At 40.1% G+C, this 25,414-nt stretch overlaps 2 protein-coding genes across 9 annotated transcripts in view; both read left to right on the forward strand.

Moving 5' to 3' along the window:
* The window catches only part of nav1a (neuron navigator 1a), a 79,206-nt gene extending 75,914 nt beyond the window's left edge, over positions 1–3,292 (forward strand). For all 7 annotated transcript variants that reach the window (XM_086067919.1, XM_086067918.1, XM_086067920.1 and 4 more), the window contains 3 exons: positions 1,102–1,220; positions 1,295–1,483; positions 1,568–3,292. In XM_086067919.1, the coding sequence (XP_085924045.1) occupies positions 1,102–1,220; positions 1,295–1,483; positions 1,568–1,648 (389 nt within the window). In that variant the 3' untranslated portion in view covers positions 1,649–3,292. The remainder of the gene's footprint in view (positions 1–1,101; positions 1,221–1,294; positions 1,484–1,567) is intronic.
* Positions 3,293–4,205: 913 nt separating this feature from the next.
* mybpha (myosin binding protein Ha) lies at positions 4,206–24,844 on the forward strand. 2 transcript variants are annotated; one of them, XM_086068618.1, is made up of 13 exons: positions 4,206–4,554; positions 5,638–5,697; positions 5,805–5,861; positions 6,704–6,838; positions 9,442–9,630; positions 14,369–14,457; positions 14,560–14,755; positions 15,931–16,070; positions 16,163–16,322; positions 17,489–17,625; positions 20,842–21,028; positions 22,217–22,279; positions 24,638–24,844. In XM_086068618.1, the coding sequence occupies exons 1-12, from the start codon at positions 4,254–4,256 to the stop codon at positions 22,255–22,257; spliced, it is 1,692 nt and encodes a 563-aa protein (XP_085924744.1). In that variant the 5' UTR covers positions 4,206–4,253; the 3' UTR covers positions 22,258–22,279; positions 24,638–24,844. The 2 variants fall into 2 exon arrangements, with proteins under 2 accessions (XP_085924744.1, XP_085924745.1); XM_086068619.1 differs by having other exon boundaries at positions 9,463–9,630.
* The last annotated feature ends 570 nt before the right edge of the window (positions 24,845–25,414 follow it).

Raw genomic sequence — 25,414 nt, forward strand, 5'->3', positions numbered from 1 at the left:
ATGAAAGAAAGTAAAAGGAAGAAAAAAATGACCCCCCCCCCCCCCCCCCGCCACCGCCCACCACCATTTCTTTACAGGAAACAAATCCTTTTTTTTTTTTTTTTTCAGACTAACAAACTTACCTCACAAAATAAATCAATAATATGATGACTAAAGACAAAATGAACCCACAGCCATCACGTTCTGTGGGCGTAAAAAGCAGGATGACAGCAATGACGTGCTCAAATGCTTCCTATTTTAAGTTTATGGTCTCAAACTAAATGCATTTGCCTCCATCAAGTGGTAGAAGGCGGAATTACACCCAATATAAAAAACAGCGGTCCCTCGTTAATTCGCGGTTCACTTATTGCAGATTCACTTTATCTCGGATTTTTATTTGATTCCATATATGCTACTATTTTTGTCTCTTCTAATATTTGCTCTTTCTTTCATTCAACACAATCTGTTACATTTTTAAACAAAATATAGAATATTTGGTAAATTAGAAAAGTGCACCATGGTACAATTAAAAAAAAAAAAGTTAGTTCTTCTTAGCAAGTCAGTGTCCCATCACTGGTGAGCTATTTTTAGAACAGACCACAGTTGTAACTCTTACATGCTGGCACCCGACACAGTAAGGCCAATATGTGTCTCCTAGAAAAACAAGTTAATTGAAGGCAATTAACTTCAATGAGACTCGTTTAAGCAACTCTGCAAGAGGAGCTTATTAGAGGGGAAGTCAACCTTAAACATTTCTTAACAATGATATGTTAATGTGTGTGTGTGTGTGTGTGTGTGTGTGTGTGTGTGTGTGTGTGTGTGTGTGTGTGTGTGTGTGTGTGTGTGTGTGTGTGTGTGTGGGTGCGCGTGCGTGCGTGTTGTGTGTGCGTGTAGATTTTTTGGGACGTTTATAACCGTCAATGGCAGTGAATGAGTTAACGAAAACAAAAAAATATTAACGACCTCCACTTGGGAAATTCGCCTTTTAAATTCCACGCCCACCTGCGAAAAGTGAGGGAACGCTGTCGTTATTCAGTGTACTGTGCTTTAAAACGGGAACGATTTAATGAGGTCCTTAATTGTTCAATACAATGAATTGATCAATTGTCACTTGATCGCCAGGCCCTTGCTTCTTCCTGTCGTGCCCCGTGTCGGTGGCAGAGTTCAGGAAGTGGTTTATTGACCTGTGGAACCACTCCATCATACCATACCTCCAAGAAGGAGCCAAGGACGGCATCAAGGTGAGCGCACGTGTGACTGCGGCAGCAACAAAAAGTTCATTCGTTCCGACATGCTCACCAGTTTTGTTGTCCAGGTGCACGGCCAGAAGGCAGAATGGGAGGATCCCGTGGAGTGGGTGCGAGGGACCCTCCCTTGGCCCAGCTCACAGCAGGACCAGTCCAAACTCCATCATCTACCTCCCCCAAGCATCGGTCTGCACAGCGAGGAGAAGAAGCCCCCCAGAAACACTCCTCCGCCCAGCTTGTTGGAGTCCGATCCCCTGGTGAGTTTTCCGTTTGGAATGTTTCTCGACTTGTTCAAAGTCACCTGACTCCATCCGCCGTGCTCGTGCCTTCCTTGTTCAAAGATGATGATGCTGCTGAAGCTGCAGGAGTCGGCCAACAGCATCGAGTCGCCAGAACGGGATGGAAGCCTGCATCCACTCTGAGGAGAAACTTCAACAATAATAATCTGCAAAAACAAACATTGCATTCGTGATCATAGGAAGCTGGGTCGATTATTCTGACGCGTTTGTTCCACAAGCATGAAATCCAGTCTGGACCTGTATTATTAACCCCTTCTGGAACTATGGGTGCTCACGTGCTTCGTTCAATGCCAAAATTGCACTTTATTTCCAATGTGTGTGACCTGCACTCCAGTCGGAGACATCAACGTGTTAAAGGAGAATTTTGCAGTTACGCAGTAATACCACTGGGTGGCAGCACCACCTCAGTGTTTGTTGCTTACACTCCACACGGTGTAACAAGTAAAACATGCCTCGTTGTGGTGCGTTGTGCATCACTCTCACTTGCAAAAGGCACACAAGAGTTCAAAAAAAAAAAAAAAAAAAAAACGTGTTTATTTATCTTGATAAATCAGGCAATTGTCGTTGCCGTTTGAAAACTTTTTTTTGTAATAGATGAGGATGCATCTTTTGTAGGATTTTGTACTGACTCATCTTCAGTTGTCTCATTTCGTACACCTAACACGCCAAGAGTCCCAAAGACAAACAAGTGCTTCCGTCCTTGCTCAATGTGTTTTCCTTGCTTACTCTGCTTACATTTTACACTCTGATGACATTCTTTTAAAACAGATTAACAACTGGAACAGTCTCCTTCTTTTTCTTTAGCCCATTTTATATGATAACCATAAGAATGAGCTGACATCTCAACGGACGTCTCCAAGGTGCTGATGTCAAATCGAGACGCGATGCCTACGTCTGCCTGTGCCTGAAAGCCCCGATTGGCCTGAAGCTGCCTTTGAGCTGCTTCCATCCACCACCCCGAGGCCTCCATCTTAAGCTCGTTATTATAGAAAGCAGCGCATCACTTCCGCTCACCTACTCGGATGTCCGACAGCTTCCGTCGAGTATGGCGATGACGGTTTGGACCTTTGGTTGGTAGTCGGGTGGAAGGGCTGTTTGCAAGACTGATGTGTGTCACAAATGGGCTGCTAAGGTGTGTGTGTGGGATTTCATGTGTGGACATATAGTTCAATTTTTTTTTCATTTTCCCGTCCGTGTTTCCCAAAGCTTTTACTTTGATTGGACCTATCATGTTTGTAAAAAGAAAAAAAGTTTTCTTCCTCTTTTCACTTTGTTTGTAAAACGTTTTTCTTATGCAAATATTTGTAAATATTTCTCTTTTGTACATGACATCACTGTTGTAAAGACTGTAAATAGCCAGTGCATCTGCGACAACAATCTTGAAAAAGAGTGGAAATGTAAAGAAAAAGACACACACAAAAAGGGGGCTTTGGTTGTATTTTGTTTTTTTTCCAGTGAGAGGAAGGGGCACTTGATTCGAAAGTGGGCTGAAGTGCTTCATGGCATGTCTCTGTAACCATGTCATCACATGTCGAACATCCAGCTCCGGACACAATAAAGTCATCTCATTCTACATTTGGGTTCATGGCTGTGTTGGTTAGCTTGAATGGCTACCTGTGTTTGGCTTTTTGGCTTTGTTTCCCAGCGTGCCTGCATTGTTTTGTTAAGCCAGGGTCTGATTGTTACATGATATAATATATAATAATTAAATGAGAGTCCGTTTTAAATTGGAACCGTAGACATGAAGAATAAATCTGTCTTCCTTTACTGGTTTCTCATTTTCTTTTCTTTTGCACCTGATATCTTTGACCTTTTCTTAACCGTGTTTACAGTAAGTGTATCCAGTAAACGTCATTCGTTAAAGTACAATCCAGTTGTATTCAACTTTAACAATATGATATCTTATCAAATTATTTGTTTTACAATACAACATTTGTTTTGGTACGATATTTCTTAAATGTCTTCGCAATACATTTCAAATGGAGTCGTTAGTGAAGTCAGCAGAGGAAGCAATACCAAATGTGTCCACAAGATGGAAGCATGCAGACAGGAGAGAAGCCCGCTGGGGTAAACAAACCCGGTGCCTTGCAGTCCCGGGTCGCATTCTGAACCTCTTGAACAATGCCGAACAAGCGAGATAAGGCGACGGACAATAAAGATGTCAAAAAGGTTGTATTTCAGTGTGGCATATGTCCACAAAATTACACTTATTTGTTAAAAACTGCTCTTTCTCTAGGAAGTTTGGTGTAGTCCTTACACCTTTCCAAGTATTATGTTTTATTCTCTTTTAAATAATTACTGCTTCTTTATTTCTTTGCTGTTTTATTTCCTTTTCATTACTATTAATTTATTTTTTCTTTCTTATCCGCTGGAAGCCACCCTGGTGTAGTCACGCTTGCGAAGTTGCGAATTAAAGCATGTTCCTTCTAAACCGAGCAAAACGCTTCACCGAGACTTTGAAATGACGTCACGCCGGTCTATAGCCTTTTCCTCGTCGTCTGCTGCTGCTGCTGAATTGGACCCACAGGTGAGTGAGTCCAAGTACTCGAACATGAGGACATCATTTCACCCCGTTGGCCACCTTTTGCCCGTAGGTTAGTTTTTAGAACTCTCTGCCTCAATTGGGAGAGGGGGGGGGGGGGTCACTGCCCCATATGGTCTGCCCATAGGGACGGGTCTGCAACATGGATGTGACAACTTGGAAGGGTGGAGGCATCCAAATGAGGCAATGGGTGGAGTAAAGTTGCCCTCAAGCTCAGCACGCCTTATAAATAACCCCGGAGGCTCCCACATCCAGAGGACTGGCCATCTCAGCACCATGCCAGGCAAGCCCGCACCCATTATGAAGTCCCCCGCCAAGAAGGTGGCCGAGAAAGCACCAAAGCCCAACCTGCCGGCCGCAGAAGCCGAGCCCGTACCTGCGGAGACACCTGCTGAGGCCACACCTGTGGCCACACCTGTGGCCGAGGGAGAAGCATCACCTGCTTCCCCGGCGGAGGACAGTCCCGCTACAGAACCAAGCGCACCAGGTAAATTTAGAAAATGCAGTAATCCTGCATTGTAGGCACTATAGTGTGACTTTGGTAGATAAAATATTTATTATTTATTTTTTATTTATGTCTTTCCTGAAAAATCTAGAGAGAGAAAATGACATAGGCGATTATTTTAAGAAGGCGTCAAATGCTCTATTATGGTCACATTTGTGGTTATGAAACAGATAGAATGTTTAATGTACGTATTTCAAAACAAAACAAAAACAAAAACTGCTATGAATCAGCACATCTCTAGTCATGCCCACTTTAACCTCTGAAATATCAAACAATCGGCAGTATTTGGGGTTTTTGGGGGGCAAAAAGTTTGCTTCATGTGCACATTAGACCTACATTGTGACCAAAAATGATTATTTCGTGGCAACATTTTTTGCATTTTCCAACACATATGATGTCATCAAACTGGACATGTACTGTATACTGTAGATAGATATCATTGTCTGGATAGAAGTGAAAGTGTTATTAGTATTTTTATCAAAGGGAAAAAAAATCTCTGGACATGTGGTGGAAGGTCTCTCACTGTAAAAAAAAAAAAAAAAAAGAGTGAAATTTACTTGAAAAATCCTAGTAATGTTTTTTATTGAGTACATCTGCTTTGAGTTTTTTTTTTTTTTATAAAATAAAATAAAGTATACATTGAGGCACAAACTCATGACCTTCATCTTAGGACCTACTACCTGAGCCATGCCACGCTTGTTTTGCTGTTGTGTCCAAAATGAGTCCCAAAAACATTTTGAGGTACGAGGATTCCCCCAGCAATGTACTTCTGATTGGTCACAAGTACATTACTCATGCCCAGCAGGAGTAGCTTGGCTCAGGTGGTAGAGCGGCTGTCTCCCATAAGTTCATGAGTTTGTTCCTCAATGCTTGATAGTATATATATATATTTTTTTTAAATATACAGTAAAATGTTCTAATTACTCTCCTTGTAAAATGTACTTCGAATTTCTGAGTTAAAAAAATGTATTAAGATTTTTCAAGTAAATGTTACTCATTTTTTACCTGTACAAAAGTCATTGATGTGTTTGCTTGATGGATTTTTTTTGTTTAATTTATCACTAGCTGCTGAATCCGCACCCGAAGGCGACGTCACAGTCCCTGCTTCGAATGCACCAGCAGACGGTAAACAAAACAAAGTAACTGAAAGTGCAGATATGTTTTATTTCAGCAGTTTTATTGCATCACGCTCATGTCCATCCATATGTAAAATCCACCTTTTGTTTTTCCAGCAGAAGCTGCTCCTCCAGTTGAGCCACCCAAAGCCCCGACACCCCCACCGGCTGCAGGTGGGAAATGATCTACTTTACTTTTGTACTTTTGTTTATCTATCAATATGTCAGCGACATATAGTGAAAGGCAGAACAATTCAATGCTCATCCACTAGATGGCGGAATTTACAATTAACCTGTGTATACCACCTGCTGCTATTCATACAATAGAATACTGTCATTGAAAAATAGGCCAAGATTTTAAATTTGTGATTGTATTGAGACAAGATCATCATTATTTCAGGATGTAATATACTTTTTATGACATTTTTTTGCTGGTGGTGTGTGGTTAGATGTATTTTATTTATTTTTATTTTTTTAGCATTTTTTTTTTAGAATTTTTTAATGTTTCAATTTTTCAATTTGTTTATTTTTCATTTTTTTAGTTTTTTAGTTAAATTTAAAAATTTAAAAATTTTCAATTTTAAAATTTTAAATTTTTTAATTTTTCATTTTTTAAATTTTAATTGTTAATTTTTAATTTTTTAAATTTTTTAAATTTTAAATGTTTTAATTTTTTAATCTTTTAATTTTTTAATTTTTTAATTTTTTAATTTTTTAATTTTTTAATTTTTTAATTTTTTAATTTTTTAATATTTTCAATTTTTTATATTTAATTTTTTTTAATTTTTTAATTTAAATTTTTTTTAATTTTTTAATTTGTATTTTTTTGATTTTATTATTCATCCTAATGTAAAATATGTGCCTTGGTTCAACAAAGGTAGGAAACACAGGTCTATTAGAATCAAATGTGTTTCTTTATGCAAAAAGTCAGCAATCCTAACGACGCTGGCTTTCAATCCTGCTAAATAATTATACTATAATAAATACAACGTTCATATTGATGCAACTGTTTGTAGTTCCCACCAGCGCACCATTGGAAATATCTGTGGAGGACGTGAACGACGCGAGCCTCACCGTCAAGTGGAAGACGCCAGAGACGATCGGAGAATCTGGCCTGGATGGATACACCGTTGAATACTGCAAAGATGGAAGTAAGCTCGCCTACTCACTTTTTGGGGAAGTGTGTGGCTGCACCTGTTCGCCAGGTGTCAGAGGTCAGATTGAGTCATAGCTGCGTCGGCGGCTGTAGGCGGCAGTCGTCATACCACCTGGACGCCACTTTTAGAAGTGCTCCATAGCTCAGATTTCGTCATGGCTGCCAAAACGTCATCCTTGCTCACGTCGGCAGGCTATAACTCATTAAAGAAGAAAGCTGCTTTATTTAAAACATTTCCCATTTTTCATATTTTTTGGCAAAATAGCCAAAGGAGCAAGAATAATACCCACCTCATATATAGACACTACCATGCTCACAAAAAAAAAGTTTCTTCAAGCTGTGAGTCATGACACCAAAGTTGAAGTTTACTGGAAATCTAAACACACGCGGCAAAAATAATTTTACACATTGCTAGCTTATTGCTAGCACTCAATGGGAAAACCCTATTGCCCGGCGAGCAAAAATTTGCATTATGAATGAATGAATGAATTTTATTTTTCAAACACACATATATATTTAAAAAAAAGAAAACAAGAGAGAGAAAAAAATCTACTCAGATATAAAAAAATCATATGGAACTAAAACATAACCTATACACATGTTGGAAAAAAAGGAGTAGAAAGAAGAAGAAGACTTTTTAACTCCTACCTCTATATATATTTTAATGAAGCATTCTCAAACAATAAGACTCAAACATAATTCAAAACACAGTCCTGTACATTCACATAAAGTCACATAAAAATACAACAAAACAAAGCAAATAATCCCTGCAAAGACACCAAAGCGCCTTCATATTTAAAATTTCTTTCTGTGGCACTACAGGCATGAATGATTTTATACTTTAGTTTCATTTTAAACCCCAATAAGGAAGTACAAAGCTTCAGCTCATCATCAAGACTATTCCACAATTTCACACCCAAAACTAACACACATCTGTATTTTACATTAGTCATTTGCATTTCAAACATAATTAAATCCCTTAAATTGTAGATTCATTTTCTTTGTTTAATTTTTTTAATACAAAGAGGTAAGCTATTATTTACTACACGAAAAAGTGTTTCCATTGTTTTTAAGTACACAATATCCATACATTTCAAGATACCCGATTCTATAGATAACTGATGAGTTGTTTCTCTGTAACCAACCTTATTTATTATTCTAATTGCTTTTTTCTGTAATTAGACATCATAGGAGGAATTTATCTTCAAATATTTCCTATTTCGCACATTAATGCTTTAGTATCATAAACAGACAATACTTAAGACCGTATAGTCTTCGAAATCTGACAAACAAGTTTTATTAATAAAGTTAGCCATTTTCTTCTTCTGTGCTTTTTAAATCTTCATTTCAGTTCATCTCTTTGCGTATACCACACTGCCTCTAGAGGCCAAGGTGTGTGCAGCAGGAACAGCAGTTTATTTATATTTTTTATTATTATGTTATTGTTATTATATTTTATTTTGCTTCTGATCAAGGCCTGTATCCCACTGGGTGGCGAACATTTGCGACACAAACGAATCCTGATTTCATTTCAGGGTTCTGCAGTGTTTGTTTAAGATCACAAATGTTCCCTAAATTTGTTTTCTTAACAGTTTTAATGGTTCTCTAAACAATTTGATTGTTTTCTTGTCGCAAGGACATGTCCAAAATTGCAATAACAAAAACTGCGACCTTGAATGAACCCTGATGTGAAATCAACATTCGCTAGCTAACGTTCGTCCTAGGCTTAATTTATGTTCTGGTTGTTCTTTTAAGTTGTATTTAAAGTTGAGTTTCGGTAGTTGAATAATCCGTTTTGAAATTCATTTCAAATTTGCGCTGTTTTTTCTTCTTCACTCTTCTTCTTTTTTACAAGTCTGTATTATATTGTACTCTTATTTGTGAGCATGTTCACAACAAATTGTTTAAAAAAATCATCTTTATTAATTGTGATTTATGCCATAAATTCATTAAAAAATATATTATTAAAAATTAGGGGCGACAGGCGATTGCAATTTTTAATTGTAATTAATCGCATGACTTCACTAGTCACGGTTAATCACAAATTTTATATCTGTTCTAAAAATTCTAGGTTTTCATACTCTTGTTACCAAAAGTGGATAAAAAATGTTAAACTAATAGAAATAGTTCAAATGAATTGTTGACGTTTATAGCCGTCAGTGACAATGAATGAACAAAAAAAAGAAAGAAAACATTATAAAAAATTTGGGGGCGTCAGGCAATTCAAATTTGTAATCATAATTAATCGCATGACTTCCCTAGTTAACTCACAATTAATCACAAATTTTATATCTGTTCTAAATGTTCAATAAAAAAAATCTAGGTTTTCATATTCTTGTTAACAAAAGTGGGAAAAAAATGTTAAACTAATAGAAATAATTCAAATGAATTGTTGACGTCTATAGCCGTCAACGGCAGTGAATGAGTCATTAATCCTGATTCTGGTCCCCTCCCCCGCCTTAATCGCCCAGCCCATCATAAATCAAGATATTTTATTTACAGTACATGCAAGCAAGTGAAAAGTAAATGTTTCCATAATTTGCCTCATTCAAAAGATGCAATACATATTGATTGTTAGTGTTTATTGTCTCCCACAAGCTGACTTTGGTGTCCCTGCAGCTACGGACTGGGTGGCGGCAAACGAGGTGGTGACCCCGGCTACCCGCTACTGCATCAAGGACCTGACAGCAGGTGACCTGCTGCTGGTGCGCGTGGTGGCGGTTAACCCCGGCGGCCGCAGCGAGCCGGCCACGCTCGCCCAGGCCGTGCCAATTCGCGAGGTGGTTGGTAAGTAGATGCCACGAATGCAATTGTGCCCCGGGTCAAAAGAGCTCCGAAGGACGTAATGAGTGTGGGTGGAGTTTAACAAAGCATTACATAGAAGCAGTTTTTATTATTAGAAACCGCTCATAGCTGTCACTTGAAAATACTCGTGCTAGGTTGCTGTTTTGAGACGACCTTTCTTTAACAGTAAATCACACTTTTCTCTCTCATGTGTCTTGACTAAGTGTGTGTGGTTTTAACACACAAATAACCACACACTCCTGGTCATGTTCTAACATTAATAGCAGTGTGCTTCTGTGAAGGAGCATGCGACGTAATTTGCCTGTCCTTGAAAATTGCTTTGCACTTCTGGGTGTCATTTAAGGTGATGCGCATAATATCGTTGTTCAACCTAAGCTAGCATGCTAACATGCTAACATGCTGTCATTCAACCTAAGCTAGCATGCTAACATGCTGTCATTTAACCTGAGCTAATAAGATGTCATTCAACCTAAGCTAACATGTTGGCATTCAAGCCAAGCTAACATGCTAACATTCTGTCATTTAACCTGAGCTAACAAGCCGTCATTCAACCTAAGCTAACATGCTAAAATGCTGTCATTCAACCTAAGCTAGCATGTTAGCATTCAAGCTAAGCTAACATGCTAACATGCTGTCATTCAACCTTAGCTAGCATGTTGGCATTCAAGCTAAGCTAACATGCTAACATGCTGTCATTTAACCTAAGCTAACATGCTGTCATTCAACCTAAGCTAGCATGCTAACAAGCTGTCGTTTAACCTGAGCTAACAAGCTGTCACTCAACCTAAGCTAACATGCTAACATGCTGTCATTCAACCTATGCTAACATGTTGGCATTCAACCTAAGCTAACATGCTAACATGCTGTCATTCAACCTAAGCTAACATGCTAACATGCTGTCATTTAACCTAAGCGAACAAGCTGTCATTCAGGGCTCCAGGTGGCGGAGTGATACCGTCACTTGCCTACGATGCAGGTTGGCGTGGGTTCGCTTTCCCGCCAGGCAGACCATGTTTGTATGTGTACGTGTTTGTGTGAATGTGTGGGGGGAAAAAAGGGGGGAAAAGCTGTTATTCAACCTAAGCTAACATGCTAACATCCTGTCATTCAACCTAAGCTAGCATGCTAACATTGTGTTATTCAACCTATGCTAACATGCTTCTTCCCAATTTTTGATTACCCAGGAACCAAAACTTACTCTTTTTGCCCTAAAATTAGCACATTCATTGGAGATAGATTGGTGACATATTATAATGGTAATGTTATAATCTGCTTCTAGGGGGCTTTAATATTATTTTGCAATGTGCCACAGGCTCACAGCCAAGAGCACTCTCCACATTATTCACTTAGAAAAAAGTTGCAGGTCCATTTTCGCCACACAGCAAGCGATTGAGCAGACTACAGACTCATTGTAACGGAAAAAGTGCGACCCTCTAGGGTTTTTGGCCTCCATATGCCTATACAGTAATTCTACATTGTAATATAACATTGTAATAAACAGAGTGTGTGGATACTTTGGAAGTCTGTTGAATCGACTTAAATGGTCTTTTTAGGCTTAAAACCTGGATATTTTTTGGGGTAAAAACTGTTATTTCGATTGGCTGTTGCTCATTACTGTATTATAGATATAAGTGTGTTTGGTAGTACTTGATATTATATAGTATAACTATAAGAGAAGCGCTTCTACTTAGAATCCCCTTGTCAATCTGACAACCGTGTAAACATGTCCCACTTATCGACTGTGAAGGACAGCTTACTGCTCGCGGAGCACATTTCCTGCTCGGGGTTCAAATATCTGCAAACAAACAAGAACATTTAGTGGAGAAATGCGGTCATGCAACCAGAACTGCCGCTCAACTGCGCCGATGTAAAACCCGATCCTAATTGATGGATTGTGGCTGGCTTGCGAGAGTTAAATTCAGCTGTGTTCCAGCGTCGCTATCCTCAGTAGGCTACACACAAACACCCTTGTGATTCAAACACAATATCCTCATAGGTTCACGTTTATCCATAAACAAATGCATCGGATGGATGATTTGTGGGAGCGCTGGCTGGATGTCTCACGATTGCTGGGAGGGAGCCGATTTGCAGGGATTAGCATTGAGGCCAAAAGTGAAATTGAGCCTCATGGATCTGAAATCTTAGCTGTCAAATCTTGGGGAAAGGACGATGGGCCAAATTGGTTCAGGAATGGCGCAAGATGCAGCTGAGACACTCAAAGGAAATTGATGGACAGGATGTTGATAGCTCACAACGATAAGAGTCCGTGACCTGGCTACAACCTGCTGGTTTTAAATATCTTGTCAGCTCACCAGATATTTGCTGGGATGCTGTTCTTGATACTCAGCCGAAACCAAAGCATCCAATCGTTGGTTTTTTTTCTGATAACAGCATTTTAAATGGCTGCGCTTTCCCAGCTGTCATGACTTAGCACTGCGACGCTCGAATCAGTTGAACGTTGATGACATCGTTCTTCTTGGGGATCAAATGTCAGCCTCATCCAAGACTTGACCATCTCGAAAACTATTTTAAAGGCTCTTATCTTCTAATTCTTGTTGTCAGCCTTGATAATGTATGTTGATTTATTAGCCACTCTTAGTTTGTCTAGTCTTATGCAGTTATAATGTCCCTTATGACATCACTAGTGCCAGTTGCTATGCAGTTACTATGTCCCTTATGATGATAATGTATGACAAATGACGATTATGTATCAGCCACTCTTAGTTTGTCTAGTCTTATGCAGTTGTTATGTCCCCTATGATGTCACAAGTGTCAGTTGCTACGTAGTTACTATGTCCCGTATGATGATAATGTATGACGAATGACGATTATGTATCAGCCACCCTTAGTTTGTCTAGTCTTATGCAGTTGTTATGTCCCTTACGATGTCACTAGTGGCAGTTGCTATGTAATTACTACGTCCCTTATGATGGCAATGTATGACGATTATGTATCAGCCAATCTTAGTCTATCTAGTCTTATGCAGTTGTTATGTCCCATATGATGTCACTAGTGTCAGTTACTATGTAGTTACTATGTAGTTACTATGTCCCTTATGATGACAATGTGTGACGATTATGTATTAGCCACTCTTAGTTTGTCTAGTCTTATGCAGTTGTTATGTGCCATATGATGTCACGAGTGTCAGTTACTATGCAATTGCTATGTCCTTTATGATGTCACTAGTGGCAGTTGCTATGTGGTTACTATGTCACTCATATGTGTGGTGATGATGATGTATTAGCTACTCTTAGTTTGTCTAGTCTTATGCAGTTGCTATGTCCCTTATGATGACACTCGTGCCAGTTACTATGCAGTTAGTATGTCCCCTTGTGAAGATGTTCTTGTAATTGCCACTCTTAGGGCCTGTATTTTAGTTTCTCTATTTGTTACTCTTATTTTGCCATATAAGGTTTCATATAGAATTCTGCATTTCCCTAGCGAGAGTTAGTGATGTTGAAGTTCCTTAGCCAAGTTTTATCTCTCAGCACATTGAGGTGTCTTCCATGCAAGCTGTCTTCCATGTGTTCTGCATCCAGCCCTGCTCGCTGCGGTTACTTTGTACTTTTGAATTCTGCACCCAGCCCGCTCAAGGATCTTAAGGTTTGCCAAGTGTTTTCTTTCTTGTCTTTCATGTCTTGTCTTGTCTCCGTGACTCAAAGGGAGGCCCGGCTACACATTTATTGATATTGCAGTATTGGGACTGCTGCCTTTGTACTTTCATTATTCTGAGAAATGCAAAATCCTATTTTCATGGGTCAAAAGATGATTTGTTGCTTTCTCTCGAATCTCTCCCTTATGATTGTACAAAGTTGATTAAAAGGGCTTTTGTTTACTCATCTCCTGCATGGAATATGCTCCAGAAATATTGGACAGTAACTGATTTACAAACTGAGATTTTTTTTTAAGACCAATTCCATAGGAAGCACTTGTTTTTCCATACTTGTGTTTGTAAACTTGTGATTTGTATCTCTGGACTGGAAATATGCAACTGTATTTTGTGTTTTCTGCTGCCTCTTGGCCAGGACTCCTTTGAAAAAGAGGTTCTTAATCTCTTGATTAAATAAAGGCTCAATTCAAATAAACAGTGAAACCGCTAAATTGTGCAATAGCATAAATGTCTTGGTCTTTATTGTACGTTGACTGCTACTGACCAGCAACCAGCCCAGGATTTCATCCCGCCCCCTGTACAAAAGGTCCTGACCTTACATAAAAGAACTAACTGCACCACATCCTACTGAACTTTCTGAAATTCTGTGAGTGAGGCTGAAGATCTCAGTAGGATGTAGTGCTGCTTTCCACTACTAAAGTGAAATATATGTACAGTGAATATAAAAAGTTGACACAGCCCGTGTACATATGCTAGGATTTTGTGAGATTTAAACATTTAAATAATTGTGCTGCGAATTTATAAACAAAGTCGTCAGCTTTAAGCAGCTGTAGTTAAGTTGCATCATCAGTCTTGACGCTCGGTCCGCTGATGTAAATAGAAAGTGTCAAAGTGTTATTTTGAGCCGTCTTGCAGCCTGCTGTGAAAACACACCTGGCAAACGTAGTTAGGCCGCCACCTCACTGTCATGTGGTTGCCCCCATATTGGCTGTCACTCGTGCGACACATGCAGAGTGCAGCGGATCAAACGGGGACAGGATCCAAGCAAGCATGAAAACCGATGATGGGGGGGGAAAGTCAAGATCAACTTGTGTGACTTGTGTGTTGCAGACCGACCAAAGATCAAAATTCCACGCAACCTCCGCACGTGCTTTGTCAAGCAAGTCGGAGAGCAAATCAACCTGGTCATGCCGTTCTTTGTGAGCCCAAATTTTAAAAAAAACGCATATCCTGGAGATGTCTCCCAAAAAACGTGAGCAGGTTTGTCCTCATTGCTTCGCTCTCTCCTTGAAATTCTGCAGGGCAAGCCCAAACCTTCGGTGTCCTGGCTGAAAGACGGTCAGCCTTTGGATGCAAAGAGGGTCAACATCAGGAATAGCGACAAAGACAGCATCCTGTTCATCCGCACTGCTCAGAGGGAGGACTCGGGTGTTTATGAGATGACGGTTCAGGTGGACTGCTTTGAGGACAAAGCCACCATCGCCCTTCAGATCGTTGGTGAGTCGCACGTGGAGCAAACGCTGGTATAAAAATAAGCGCACTTCGCAATGCCACTTTCACTGAGGACGACAGAAACGCATTCGTCGGATTAGCATCACAACACCGATGCTATTTGTTAGCCTGTCTGTGGCATTTGCCATCATTTGTTAGCATTAAGCTAACAGACAATACCATTTCTCTTCTGTCTATGTTTAGCTTGACAGTAAACTTCAACTGGCAATAAACATATTAGCAATTTTTTTTGTGTGTGTGAAAAACTACTCAGTTGCGCAGTTGTGAAGTGAGTTGAGCTCACATCTCAATTTGCACTCGCAAGTCAAAGCAAAAAGTTGGTGATGTCAGAATGGTGTTTTCAAAAGAGGATTTTCTTTTTTTATTACAAACTTTGAAAAAGTAGTTTGCAGTCTTGACGCTGCTAACAAGATTTAAATGTAGCCTCACTTCTCTGCCCAAAGAAGCGACCCCACGCCAAGGCAGCTACATTGCTAGCACGAGTTGTTCGTGAAGAAGTATTGCCAAAAACGTCATGTTGCCGGTTTGATTTTGTATTTTTTGGAATCAATTCAAACTTGAGAGGCAAGCAACTTACCTGATGTCCCGATGGGAACGGTCACGTTGGCACTGGTGGATGCGTCACCTTTATATCTTATTACATGAAGTAGAGAGCTTTCCAATTCCTTCTTTTTAACTTTTCTTGTTAACAAGATGCATTCTATGATCACGCTTAGTTTCTATCCTTATAATTGGCTAGTTTTATTCACGCCATGATGAGTTTAGGAATAATAATTCAAATGTAAATTACAGACAGGGTTGGACTGGCACAAAAGAATGACCCTGGTCTGGCAATTTGACTTGGGCACGCCAGCCCGGCCCAGCTCAACTCTTGCCAAGCATGTAGTTCTGCCACTGATTTATTGATGATGTTTCAGTTTGCTATCTTTATTCGAAATGGATGAACGGACTGGTCCCTCTAAACTGCGGGCAAAGTCTCTTGCGGTAAAATGTAGGAAAATAATCATTATAAAGAACTGCATCGGCCCCAAAAGAGGCCGGCCCACCAGGCATCTGCCCTGTACGTCAAATGGCCAGTCCAGCCCCAGGCTTAAGATAGACAATGTTCTCAACTTTTTAAAACTAAGATTCTTCTGTCCACGTCTTCTCCAATTCCGCAGAGCTGCCCGGTCCACCGAGCAGCACAAAACTAGTTGACAGCTGGGGCTTCAACGCCGCGCTGGAATGGACTCCTCCCAAGGATAACGGCAACGCGGAGATCACCGGCTACATTGTCCAGAAGGCAGACAAAAAGACTGGGGTACGAGCTCACGGGCTAACCACGCGAATGGGGCTGTTATTGTAACAATTGGACATGATTGCGCAACTGGGATTCTCATCACTCGTCCACAGGAATGGTTCACCGTGCTGGAACACTACCACAGGCTAACCGCCACCGTCTCTGACCTCATCATGGGAAACGCGTACGCCTTCAGAGTGTTTTCTGTCAACAAGGTGGGCATCAGCGAGAAGAGCGCCGAAACCAAGGACGTGGCAACGATCCAGAAAACAGGTGCCCACCCGACACTGAGGCTCCGGCAAGCAGACTCGCTCATTTCATTTTCATTTTAATGAGCTGCAGGAAGTGCGTGAATGTCGTTACCTTAGAAGACTCCAGGGGCAGAGAAGCCCTTGACACGTATTTAAATGTCAGCTGACAACTACTGCGGGAGTCAATTTAGGGACTCAAGATGGTGTTAAAAAAAAAGCTAGCAGATATTAGCAGCGGTCGGGAATAACAAAGTATATGTCGCTGACATCGGGCCGAAAACTTGAACCTGCTAAATGGTCACGTTTCAGGAGGCCCCAAAAACGATACGTTTGTTCAACCATTAACATTGCATCATTTAAGAGGAGAGCAAACCATTTAAAACATTTTCGATTGGTCAATCATTTGTGGATTGACCAATAGCATAGGTTTTTGAGAATAAATATGAAATGGACCAAATTGTGACTTGTGAAGTTTTAGCCCATATACTTCATTATTGTACTTTCAGGTATCGGTACTTTACTTGAGTATAGGTAAGTATTTTGTTGATGCATTTGAATCAATGTTTGTACTACTTATTTTGTCAAAATAGTCTTTATGCTTTTTTTTCAACGTCAGTGGATAAGGATATGATATTTAAGATGTCGTGAGAGGTCAAGTAATCCGCGAGTTGAAATCTTGCAAGGTATTGCCCCACCGTGGCCTTGCTTAAAATAAATATTAGATTTTGTCAGCTACAGCAAGACGCGGTAAATGTGAAAACCACAAGCACTCACGTTCAAAAACTATCCCTCGAATCTTGAAACGCATCCTGGGTGTAAAAGGTGTTTTTGTGTTTTATCATTAGCTAAGTGCTTTTTTTTTGTTATCAAACCGTCGAATGTAACTCACAGTAAAAATGCATTTTTGTATTTAAGTACCAAAGTCTGTATTTAAATTTTTATTTTACTTAAGTAAAATAATTTAATCAATACTGGGGGTTTTTTTAGACACGTATTTGTACTTCTACGTACCTCTTTCGCTTCTGTATATTACAGTGGATATAAAAAGTCTACACACCCCTGTTCAAATGCCAGGTTTTTGTGGTTTGGTTACGTTTTTACAAGCCAAACACAAGTGTGAGAAAAATTAATTTGTTGGTATTGTTCTTCTATTATACAAATGATTACCTTGTCTTTGTATGTTCGCAGGCATCGTCTACAGGCCTCCTGAATACCAAGAGCATGACTTCAGCGAGGCGCCCAAATTCACCACGCCGCTCAGCAACCGCGCTGCTACTGTTGGTTACACCACCAAGCTGCTGTGCTCTGTTCGTGGAAGTCCCAAGGTCAGACATGTTGGGGAACTTTTTGAAAATAACTGTCCTTAGGAACAACCTGACAACTTTTATGCTACAGTATATACATTTAGTATCATAAATAATCAGATGATGCTGTGTGAGGTGCATTGTGGTGGGCTTGAAATGTTACTATCCTTCAAATTTGGTCCCATGTGACATATGCAGATTCCTCATACTTATATGTGAAATGCTAAATAACAATAAATGCACTTTATTTTTTATTTATTTGTTATTTTTTTACAATCCAGGTGAAAATGTGACTTGGCATTCTAAGAGCAAGGCAAGGCAAAGCATTAAAAAAAAACAACGTAAAATTTCAAAAAGTCCCGCATCCACGTTTTTATCTGGGTTTCTAAGTAGAGTACCAGTCAAACGTTTGGACTAGGGTTGCAAAATTGAATTTGCGTTTTCAATGGGGAATTTATTATTTTAAAGCAAAAATGTTTATTTTATATGAATGCATTCAAGTGACATTGGGAGTCACTTTTTGCAGTGCCCTGTTTTCTCAGATGAAAAGAAAAAACATGAGGAAGGGGAGGTAAAAAAAAAAAAAAAGACAAAATAAATTCAAAATTCACTAGTTTCGCATGGGCAGGTGTGTCTTTTTCACTGGTATTGTATATCTAAACAAATTGTATTTGTATATTCAAACAAAATGACCACTAATTGCACCAACTTTAAATGAAATACCGGATGTGATGGGTTTGTAGTAAAGGGGCTGGCTCGTGCTGGTATGAGCGCATGTAGTTTCAGTAGGTCTGGCATTAACGGATGGCCGCTGCTGGTGCTCTGGTTAAACTTATCTTTACAGTTGTCTGTCTAACGGGGCCGGGCTTAGGTGACAGGCTGCGGTGGAAATGCGGCTGATTATGTGTTCCAGCCGTCCTTGGCTTCTCACCAAGGACGACAACATTTGCCGGGTCATACCAATGCTGCTTAGGCAAATCCGACTGGCATTTTAGAACGCGGCGTGCCTGGAGCGCTCTCGCAGGACTGCATCGCAAAGTGGACAGGAGCAGGAAGTGTGTAATAGAAGTTGATGTCAAATACTTTCAAGTGGATTTCGGTGTTTGGGGCCGATCCAAGTGGCGATCACGCCCCAGTCCCGAAATGAACATCAATGAATTTGGCATCTAAATGCATCCTTGTTGGAGACTTCACAGTAGCAGCTGGCTGGAACTAAAGACCACTCGCGTATATATAAGCCGCTATGGGCAAACACATCCGCCAATTGTCTGTGAAGGGATCTCTTCAATCTCACTCCTTTTATAGGACTAACCAAAATGAAATGATGTGTTTATAGGCCCACCGTGCCTCCCAGCTGACTCGCTTCACAGCTGCCCGACAGATCCAAAATCCCGGAGGCATGTCCTGCTATCTCTGATAATGAGCTGCCACTAATGGAGATGTAGTGTGTTGGAAGCTGAGCAGGGAAGACACCAATGATAAATTAAGATAAGAGGAGAGGTTGCTATTTTTGTCGCTCGCTCCTTCCAGTTAGCACAGTTAGCAGTGACTTTAGCTGGAAACCCCCACCGCATTTTTAGTGCCACGGGAACCAAGTGGCACAGGAATGAGCAGTAGAAGTATGATAACCGTACCATCTTAGAGTCTTTCAGTGCATGAGCTCACTGTTAAGAGATGAGTAGTTTAAAGATAACGACTGGGATTCACAGACAAAATGACAGATCGACACGTACAGAACATGAAAAGACCTGTATCATCCTGAATGTTTGACCTACAAGAGATTCAGCAGCACTGTTATGCATCCAGAGGCATTTTGTTGGACTGCAATATTAGATACCACTGCCCAATGTGTTTAAGACGAAGTGTTGATGCCTTGTGCTGTAAAATGATTTTAATCTGTTTGTCCAACTAACAGAACAAATTACTGCCAGTGTTTCCCCCCCCCCCAAATTTTTTTTTTCTTGACAACAGTATGTTCTATGCAGCCCCACTAGTCCATCCATCCATCCATTTTCTGTACCGCTTGTCCTCACAAGGGTCGCGGGGGTTGCTGGAGCCTATCCCAGCTGGCTTCGGGCAGTAGGCGGGGTACACCCTGAACTGGTTGCCAGCCAATCGCAGGGCACACAGAGACGAACAACCATACTCACAATCACACCTATGGACAATTTGGAGTGTCCAATTCACCTGCCATGCATGTTTTTGGAATGTGGGAGGAAACCGGAGTACCCGGAGAAAACCCACGCAAGCACGGGGAGAACATGCAAACTCCACCCAGCAAGGCCGAAGCCCAGACTTGATCTCACAACCTTTGCACTGGGAGGCGGACGTGCTAACCAGTCAGCCACCGTGCCGCCCCACTAGTCTAAATACGGTATTCTGGTTAATATTGCGTTAGTGGAATCTGAGTTAAGCAGCAAATTACAGCAGTTTTTATCAATTTCAGAAGGCCATTTTGCCACTTGCTGTCGACGGAAAATTACATCACAGTTGCTCAGGTAACAACCAATCACAGCTCAGCTTCAGAAAACAGGCGTGCTGTGATTAGTTGTTACCTGAGACCTGATCAGCTGTGATGTCATCTTCTGTCGACAGCAAGTGGCAAAATGGCCGCCCCTGGATTTTGCTTCATAATTCATATTCCACAAATGTAATATTAATCAGAATGTCATGTTTAGACTAGTGAGGTCACATATAATATATTATTGTCAGGAAATGCTTCAGGTTGACTTTTCTGCAGATATTTCATTATAGTCAGAAGTAGTCAAAATTACATCACAGTGTAAATGTGTTGTTTTATCGAAACAACTCCAAATACAGCCATTAACTAAACTAACTGACTAAACCCAGAGCAACAAAAGTGAGTAGACCCATAAGTGAAAATGTCCAAATTGAGCCCAGTTACTAACATCCCCAAAATAAAATCGTTATGAACCGACACGAAGGTCTGAGTGTGTCCAAGCAGGTTGAGGCAAACAGTTCGGAAAAGACATGACCTTTGCCGTAATTCAATAAGCAGGGCCCCCTTGGTTGAAGTCAGACCCTGAGGTTCCAATAAAAATGCACTCTGAAACCCGGAGTGGTGCATACCTAATGTCAGGAAAAGTTTTAAGTTACTATCCCTCCCGCTCAGAAAGGACCGATGGCGCTCTACTCGGGCTTGGCCTCCAAACTATAACGGTAACGTGCTGAGTTTGCGAGATGATTAAAGAAGAAATTCTCGCTCTTCTCTCGCAGCCGAAGATCGAATGGCTGAAGAACCAGATGGTGATCGGTGACGACCCCAAGTTTCGCCAGCTCTCCAACCAGGGCATTTGCTCGTTGGAGATCCGCAAGCCGTGCTGCTTCGACGGCGGCGTGTACACGTGCAGGGCCAAGAACGATCAAGGAGAGGCCACCGTCTCCTGCAAATTGGAAGTCAAACGTATGTATACGTGCAGAACACGTCTGTCTATACAGTGGAACCTCGGGTTTTCGGGATTCATCTGTTCCGAAAAGCCTGACTGTCTGAAACGGAACGGTACAAAAACTGAAGTCATATTTCCCATAGGAAATAACGCCAATCCAAGTAAACCATTCCAGGTTCCCCCAAAAATACATAACTGTAGATGAACATGCAGACACCAATGTGAAATAAATATGAAATGCATAAATGAACATTGAACAAAAACAAAACTGACCTTCATTGAAGACTCTTGATCGTGTATGAAAGACAGAGGAGGTTAGGGATGGGGGTTAGTGATTGTAATGCTAATCTGACATTTTTGTACAGGGTTAGATTAAACCCTTTATAGTTCCCTTAGTTGGACTTAATAGCTACAGACACAAGTGGTTTGCTTTTGACTGCTGAATTTATTGCTTCTTGCCAACAAGAAATCCACCGTGAAAACTGGAGCAAAACACAAATACAAGCATAGAGAAAATAAAGACAATTTAAAATTTAAGTTACACAAAGGTATTGACAGACACAAAATAAACTAACCTCGTTGGCTGAATGCAATGTCCAAAAAGGGAACTAGGCTTGTTTTCTTTCTTTTATCTTCATTTTTCTGTCACTCTCTGACAAACTTAACATCAGAGTCTCATTCCTAAGCTCTTCCTCTACTCACTTACTCACTGACACACACACACACACACACCCTGCAACAGCGCCCTCTCTGGTGTGGTTGGTGACAAACACACAAAAGCAAAGAAAACAAAATGCACAAAAATGACAATTTGACAGTTACACTCTTGCTACAAATTATTTTCTTTTTTTTAAATAATCGAAGTTGCCAGCACTTGGAATGCTTTTTGGTCCCATCATGGCTTAATGAGCAGTCACACTCAATAAACAAGCGCAAACATTTTTGGGGAAAGGCTTCTGACGAACCCACAGAAGGAAGCTGATTCGAGAAAATATTCATTAAAGTTTTTACATCCAAGGTAAGCGTTGCGTGGGAAAAGATCCAGGAAATCAGTAGGTGAGTCACAAAAAAATCTGCTAAGACTAAATCATGCGAAATTTTACATACAAAAAACTGAGGTTCCACTTCAAGAAATGAAGTAAATAAATTGCTCTGGTGTCATATTTATAACATGCAAAAATAGATTGATGTATTTTTCTTAACAGAAGTTAATCTTTTGGAAGCTGATAAGCAGAAGAGCAAATAAAGCAAGACTTCAACCTTCGGAGGTAAGGCCAAAGACAAAGACTGCGTCATGCGAAGAGACAGCAAATACATTAGGGTGACCACCCGCTGATAAGCCCAAGGGGGCACAAGGGTTATGTTTGTGAGGGACAAAGTCGGGGTGGCAGCGGCCCCACCCTGCGGGCAGACTTACTACCCATATGTATGAAAACCTAAAAAAAAATTATTAGATAGATATGAAATTTGTGATTTATTTGTGATGCCCCAAATTTTTTACATTTTCTTTTTTTTTTAATTCATTCATAAATTCATTTGAACTATTTCTATTAGTTTAACATTTTTTCCCCACTTTTGTTAACAAGAGTATGAAAACCTAGAATTGTTTATTGTACATTTAGAACCGATATAAAATTTGTGATTAATCGTGAGTTAACTAGGAAAGTCATGCGATTGATTACAATTAAAAAATTTAATCGTCTCTTGCCCAAAATGTTTTATGATTTAAAAAAAAATTAATTTATGGCAGTGAATGAATTAAATAATGCCCTATTTCCCTAAACATATTCTGATGTATGCTCATAAATTGGGCACCCTTATTAATGAGTGTATTTTTTCTAAATAAAGAGTTATAATATCGTAAAGGTGCATTGTGGAATCTGTCACTTTTTTACTCGTGACTGCCACCTTTGGCCTAAAGCATAACTACAGCTTTTGTGTCAAGCAAGCTCGTGCATGGTGCGCGTGTAAGTTCGTGCACTCGAATAAACTCTTCGGAGCTAGAGTTTGGGCTGTGCTCTTTTTGTTTCTTTCAATTTCCATCTCAGTTGCGTAATCTACCTTATTTAGCTTTCTGACATTCATCCATCCATCCATCCATTTTCTTGAACCGCTTATTCAAGAGGGGTATTTTTTATTTTTTTGAAAAAGGCAAATTTGTTGAGGCAATTACATTCTTTGTGAAGTGAGAATTGTTGAGCAACTTAATTGAATTGCTTCAATCGGTAAGTTTAATTAATTATGAGTCCATTCAACTTATTATTAACTTTGGAATAACTTAACTCAATGGTGTGTTACCAATTGAAGCAATTCAATTAAGTTGCTCATCAAGTCTCGTTTAAGTCTTAAGAGAGAGCAAGAGAGGACATTTGCAACTATGACATGATAAAGTCCTGGAGGAGTCTTTTCCAACATGCTACTCCAAGTTGACTGGCGGAAGCAGGAACTTTCTGCAGAAATACACACACACACACACACACACACACATTCTCCAAAGTTGCCCTTCATTGTGCACAAGGACGTGTGTTTTCACTCCGGACTGCAAATAGGGTCACATGACAGCCTGGCCACCCCAGAGGTCCGGTCTTGAATGCATCCTCGGGTGCGTTGGGATGCATTCACACCTGTATTTCCGGCTGCCCACTTGTGATCAGATCACATTACCAAAGGAGTGTTTTCATGCCAAGTGCCAAGCGCGGCCCGTGGACAACATGAAGAACTGTGAGCGTCCCGGTGCGGTCTAGTGGAGACGCCACCATACTTGGGAGTGTTTCTGAAGGGGAAAACAAGGGATTATTAAGGGAGCGCCTTTTCCTTTGGGTGAGGAGGGGGTTGTTAATGGGGGGGGGGGGGGGTTCAGCATGATGTCAGCACTGCAGTCCACAGCTTCTAAAAATGAGTCATGCTAATCTGACATGCAGCCAAACTCATCACATTACCATGAGTCAACAGGCAGAGTGGGCAAAGACTGGCAGGTGATTTTCTTTGAAAAGGCCCGTGCAGCTCCGACCTACGGATGTGATTCATTATGAAACTGCACAATTGAAATCAGACTTCAGCTAGAGACTTATGACCACGCAAACTGACACAACTGATCTTTATCTGTCTTTTCTTTCTTTCTTTCTTTCTTTTTTTACCGGTCACGGCATAAATTTTCATTGTTACTAGGCAGAGTTTTTCAAGCCTGGTAAAAAAATAAATAATAATTGTCAGATAACATTCATGATTACTGTTTGCCTTTTGACAAAATAACTGCATCACCCCAATACGCTTTGAAAGCACAGGGACGTTTTTTTTTAAAACATTAAACGGGATGTTGAAAATGGATGAATTAAGAGTACTTTTGCACCACCTGTTGCGCCTGCCATAGCTTTTTTTTTTTGTCAACAACAGCACCATCTGTTGGATCAGTTGGGGCACTACCTCACTTTAACGCTTGTTGCATACACACATTTTTCACCATTCATAAAGACAATAGGCTACTTCATGTATTGTCTAACCTTGTCCTCTCTTGGGTGCAGCTATTTTGTTTGATTATTTATTTATTTATTTATTTATTTATTACCAGGTTTACCGTTTTACATACTGTCTTGTAAAACCTCAATTTGCTTTTTGTGTGTGTCCAGGGTTCTGGGAAAGGTGTGAGGAAAAGAAGGTGGTGCGACACTGTGTACATAATGAAGAAGCAATCTTCAACCCACACCACCAAAATCCACTTCGCTGAATGTTGAATGATAATGTAGTTTGTCATGTGTCAGGCTGAATGTCCAATGATTTTTCTGCTATTTGCAGTTTGTTATACTGCAGTATACCACTAAATAAAATGGATTTGATTTTGCAAAGGGCATAAGAAATTAAATAAATATTATATTTTATGATACCCTATGTGGATTTCTACGTGTATTAAAAGTGTCCTACGTTATTTAAGTGATCATTTATTATGTGAAAGATATATATATATATATATATATATATATAACTGATTAATTAATCACAAAATTAAATTAATCAGGAATTAATAATTGCACTATTAATCTTGACCATAGATTATCCTTTAGCGTGACAGTGGATGGCTACGTTTAAGGTAGCACAGGTTGTGTTTGAGCAATAAACATAATTACATGCATTAAAGTAAAGCTTTAGTTTAATAAATGTTTGTGTATCACATTCAGAATATTTGTCAAAATATTGGGCTAACCCCCCCCCCCCCCCCCATTTTAAATCATGCACGTAATCAATTGATTAGAAAAAGAGGAGGATGAGCATGCGCAGTGGATCAAAAAATGTTGAAGACGTCCTCGTAACATTAAATGTCAAAAGAATTAACACATAACCTGGTGCTCTCCAAATTTGGCGGGAGGGGGGGGGGGGTGTTGATTAAAAAAAGCTTTTTTTGGTAAGCG

This window comes from Leptonotus elevatus, chromosome 2 (assembly GCF_054856555.1).
Source record: "Leptonotus elevatus isolate MCC_2025b chromosome 2, RoL_Lele_1.0, whole genome shotgun sequence".
Taxonomy (NCBI): Eukaryota; Metazoa; Chordata; class Actinopteri; order Syngnathiformes; family Syngnathidae; genus Leptonotus; species Leptonotus elevatus.

Bases quoted from the DNA above. Each gene is read 5' to 3' on its own strand.
- mybpha (XM_086068618.1), top strand. From the start codon at position 4,254: ATGGGTGGAGTAAAGTTGCCCTCAAGCTCAGCACGCCTTATAAATAAC. The intron at 16,323-17,488 runs GTGCCCACCCGA...GTATGTTCGCAG, and splicing joins GGCAACGATCCAGAAAACAG to GCATCGTCTACAGGCCTCCT. The intron at 17,626-20,841 runs GTCAGACATGTT...CTTCTCTCGCAG, and splicing joins CTGTTCGTGGAAGTCCCAAG to CCGAAGATCGAATGGCTGAA.